This window comes from Priapulus caudatus, unplaced genomic scaffold (assembly GCF_000485595.1).
Source record: "Priapulus caudatus unplaced genomic scaffold, Priapulus_caudatus-5.0.1 Scaffold2, whole genome shotgun sequence".
NCBI classification, from domain to species: domain Eukaryota; kingdom Metazoa; phylum Priapulida; class Priapulimorpha; order Priapulimorphida; family Priapulidae; genus Priapulus; species Priapulus caudatus.
In genome coordinates, this window is record NW_014577063.1 from 1139543 (window position 1) to 1143156 (window position 3614).

Genomic DNA, 3614 nt, shown 5'->3' on the forward strand with positions numbered 1-3614 from the left:
CGCGGCTTAACGCTCTCTCTCTCTCTCTCTCTCTCTTTCTCTCTCTCTCTCTCTCTCTCTCTCTCTCTCTCCCTCTCTTATTCTCTCTCTCTTTCTGTCTTTTTTTTCTCTTTCTCTTATTCTCTCTCTCTCTTATTCTCTCTCTCTCTTTCTGTCTTTCTTTCTTTCTCTTTCTGTTTCCCTATTTTTTTTCTCTCTCTCGCTCGCCCCCGTTCTCTTTCTCTCTCTCTCTTTCTATTTCTCTCTTTCTCTCTCTTTAATTCTCTCTCTTTCTGTTTCTCTATTTGTTTCCCTCTCTCTTTCGCTCTCTCTCTCTTTCTCTCTCTCTCTCTCTATCTCTCTAGATCTTTCTCTCTCTTTCTCTCTCTCTCTAGATCTTTCTCTTCCCCCTCTCTCTCTATTTCTCTCTTCTCTTTAACCGCGCCGGCACTGCTGTACAATGACGAGAGCGGGGCGCTATAGGCTCTAACTACACGTGGCCCCTATACATCAGCAGCCTAGTAACGATGATTAAAATTTGATACACCGCGCATGTACGTAGCGCGTGATAATTGTGGCGGGGATTACTCTCCGTAAAGCTCTCTCTCTCTCTCTCTCTCGCGTCCGTCCTCCCTGCCACAACTACAGCTTCTTTTGTTGCCCACTGCCTTGCTGTACCTGAGCGAGCGTTTGACGCGCTCGTGCATCACGGGCTCGGCAGGCTTCCACCCGTGGGTGCCGCGTTTGCGATGCTTATTGATAAATTAATGAAACACGTTTGTTTCGAAAACCATTTGACAGATCGATTCGGATTAATCGATTACTTGATTGTATGTGTTTGTTATCGCATGTTGCAGGTAAGGGCGACGTCTTTGGAGACTACTTCTGGAAGGAGGCGACGCTCGGCCAATCCTGTGCCAATGTCCGGGCCTTGACGTACTGTGATGTACACATGATAAAAAGAGATGCTCTGCTGGAAGTGCTAGATTTTTATCACTCGTTCTCAAACTCGTTTGCACGAAATCTAACCCTTACATACAACTTGAGACATCGGGTAGGTAGTATACATATTAACTATTAACTATATTAGACGTGCAGACGCACACGCACACGCACGCACACAGGCACGCACGAATACGTGCTCATTTACGCACGCGCATAAGCAACTACGACGTACGAACGCGCGCGCTACACACACACAGCACACACCACACGAACACACAACACACACACACACACACCACACACACACACCACACACCACACACAACCGCACACACACACACACACACACACACACACACAGAACTCACACACACCACACACACACGACACACACACACACACACACAAGCATACACATATATATATATATTATATTATATATGTATATAATATACATATATAATGTTGTTGAAACGTCCTGCAGTGAGTGGGGAATTACGGTGTGGACATAAACATCGAGTCTATTGAAAAGTCGAGAAGCGAATAAACACGCTCTTATCGTAATTATTTCCTGCAATATAACATTCATTTAACGACAGTGCCACACAGATGATTAAATTGCCTAGTAAGCTCAGCAATCCTTCCATGCAGCGTTTATTAGTTATTAGTCATCTTCCGGCGATTAAATGCTAACGTGAACAGTGCTGACGTTGTCTGTTTCCTCTTCCGGCACGCTCGTTTTTCGAAAGGTGCGCCTGATCTGAAGAAAGAAGGGAACAGACGAAGCGACTGAAGAAGGGAACCGGGACTCCGATCCAGCGAGGACCATCTCGTGCGCCAGATTTTCTCGGCGTCTGAGAAAGGTCAGCGAACGCAAACTGTCATCCGACCGATGAACCGGCAACGGTGACTCTCAAGGATCCGGAGAAGCGAAATCGGCATGACGCGCGCGCTCCGGGCAGCCCGACAGGTCCGAAGACGGCGCACCATCGTCATGGTCCGAAGATCTCGCCTGTGTTATCACTCAAATCGAGTACACCCACCCCGAAGTCGTGCCGATGGTAAGCATACGACGCGCAGGCGATGTCTGCTAAGTGGGGGCAAAGTTTACTTCTCGCGGTCCGAGCAGCTCTAAATAGCAATCAATAATAGTGCGGCGAAACCAGCACCGCCGTCGACACCGAACGCCCTCCGAAAGCGCAAAAGATCGTCATGGAGACGACGCTGTCGCAAGGACGCGAAGCAAGGAATCCGCCCCCGTGCAACCGCCAGTGGCCGCACCGTAAGAAGCCGCAAAGGCGATGCCAAAGCGCCCGGCGCGTCGAAGTGGGTCCATTTCATGGCAGGGACTCGAAAGCGGAGAGCGGCACGCAAAGAAGGACGCGTGCGGCGAGCGCAGATGACGTCGTCGCCCGACGTGACAAAAACGCGCAGGCCAGCGGCGTCGCCAAACCGGACGACGCCAAGGCGTCGATCGCGACAAACCGGATCCGCCGAAACGACGACGAAAGGTGTTCTACCGTGGTCGAAGGTGGCGGCAAGGCTGACGTTCATCGAAGAGGAACCGGAATCGCCTACGAGCGTCGCTGCGCGCCAACGCGACGGATTCGAGGCCTCACGAAAACTCGAATGCGGACGGACAGCGGCATAGGCGTAAGAGCGACGCGAAGGCCGACAGATTCGAATCGAATAAGTCGAATCTCGTCTCGCCGAACGCCTGACGAGGCAACTCTGGCCGATGCCGCCGCAAGCTGATGCACGGACTCTGCGAGATCAAGAACGAGCTGAAAGAGCGAAGCAGAGATTATCAAATAATAAAGTTTCAGGCTGATCGATGACAAAATCAGCGCGCTCTTCAAAATACTCCTGCAATCGAACCGGTCAGCCAAAAGGTTTGGAAATGAATTACCGAGCCGAATACGTGAATCGCCCGAACTGTCCATGAAATCGACGGACTTAATCCTGCGCGAACGTCGCCCGACGCAAGCAGCGAACGAGAACCTGTGGCGCCACCTACCGTGCTAACGTCCCGCGAAAGGAGCCGAGGAGACGTCGGTGCAGAAGAAGAAGAGCACGATGTCGGAAGGCAGCGATCGCAGGCGACATCTCGCGTCGATGCGCGCCGCTCCGGCGAGTTACAGCCGTCAGCCCAAAGTGATCACTAACTCAAAGTATTCCCGTTACGTCCTTTAAAGGCATCCCGCTCCCGTCCCACAAAGACTCGTATTCTCCTCAAGACCTGCGACTATCGCGCTGCCGACAGCCTTGCGTGGCGCCAGCGCGCAGAAGCAGACAATGCGAAAGCTGCTAGAGGCGCGAAATCGAGAGGTGGCGAAAGTGATAAGCTCAGTGAAGAAACCGACGTACGATGTTCTTCTAGATGGGATCTATAGACAATCCGCTTGCTCAATATAACGTTTGTTTAGTTTAACTGAATCGTGCGTGCGTACGCCGGCCGTGCTTTTGTTCATGTCTCTCTCTCTCGCCTCTGGCTTCAGGTTTCAGCGATTACGAAATAGAAAGATAATGTATGGGGCGTTTTTTGCATAGATGAGGAACGCAGCCGGTAAAACCAGCGAGAAATAAAAACGACGCGTGCAGTCCATGAACGGTATATTTATATATTACATTTAGTCCGTTTTCCGCCAATGGCGCATGCAAAGAAAATAGGGGGTATTCTCCATTTTTTT

At 50.8% G+C, this 3614-nt stretch overlaps 1 protein-coding gene across 1 annotated transcript in view; it reads left to right on the forward strand.

Moving 5' to 3' along the window:
- The window catches only part of LOC106817635 (potassium voltage-gated channel subfamily H member 1-like), a 66287-nt gene that overhangs the window by 58210 nt on the left and 4463 nt on the right, over window positions 1-3614 (forward strand). Inside the window, exon 10 of the mRNA XM_014822353.1 lies at window positions 837-1033. Within this exon, the coding sequence (XP_014677839.1) occupies window positions 837-1033 (197 nt within the window). The remainder of the gene's footprint in view (window positions 1-836; window positions 1034-3614) is intronic.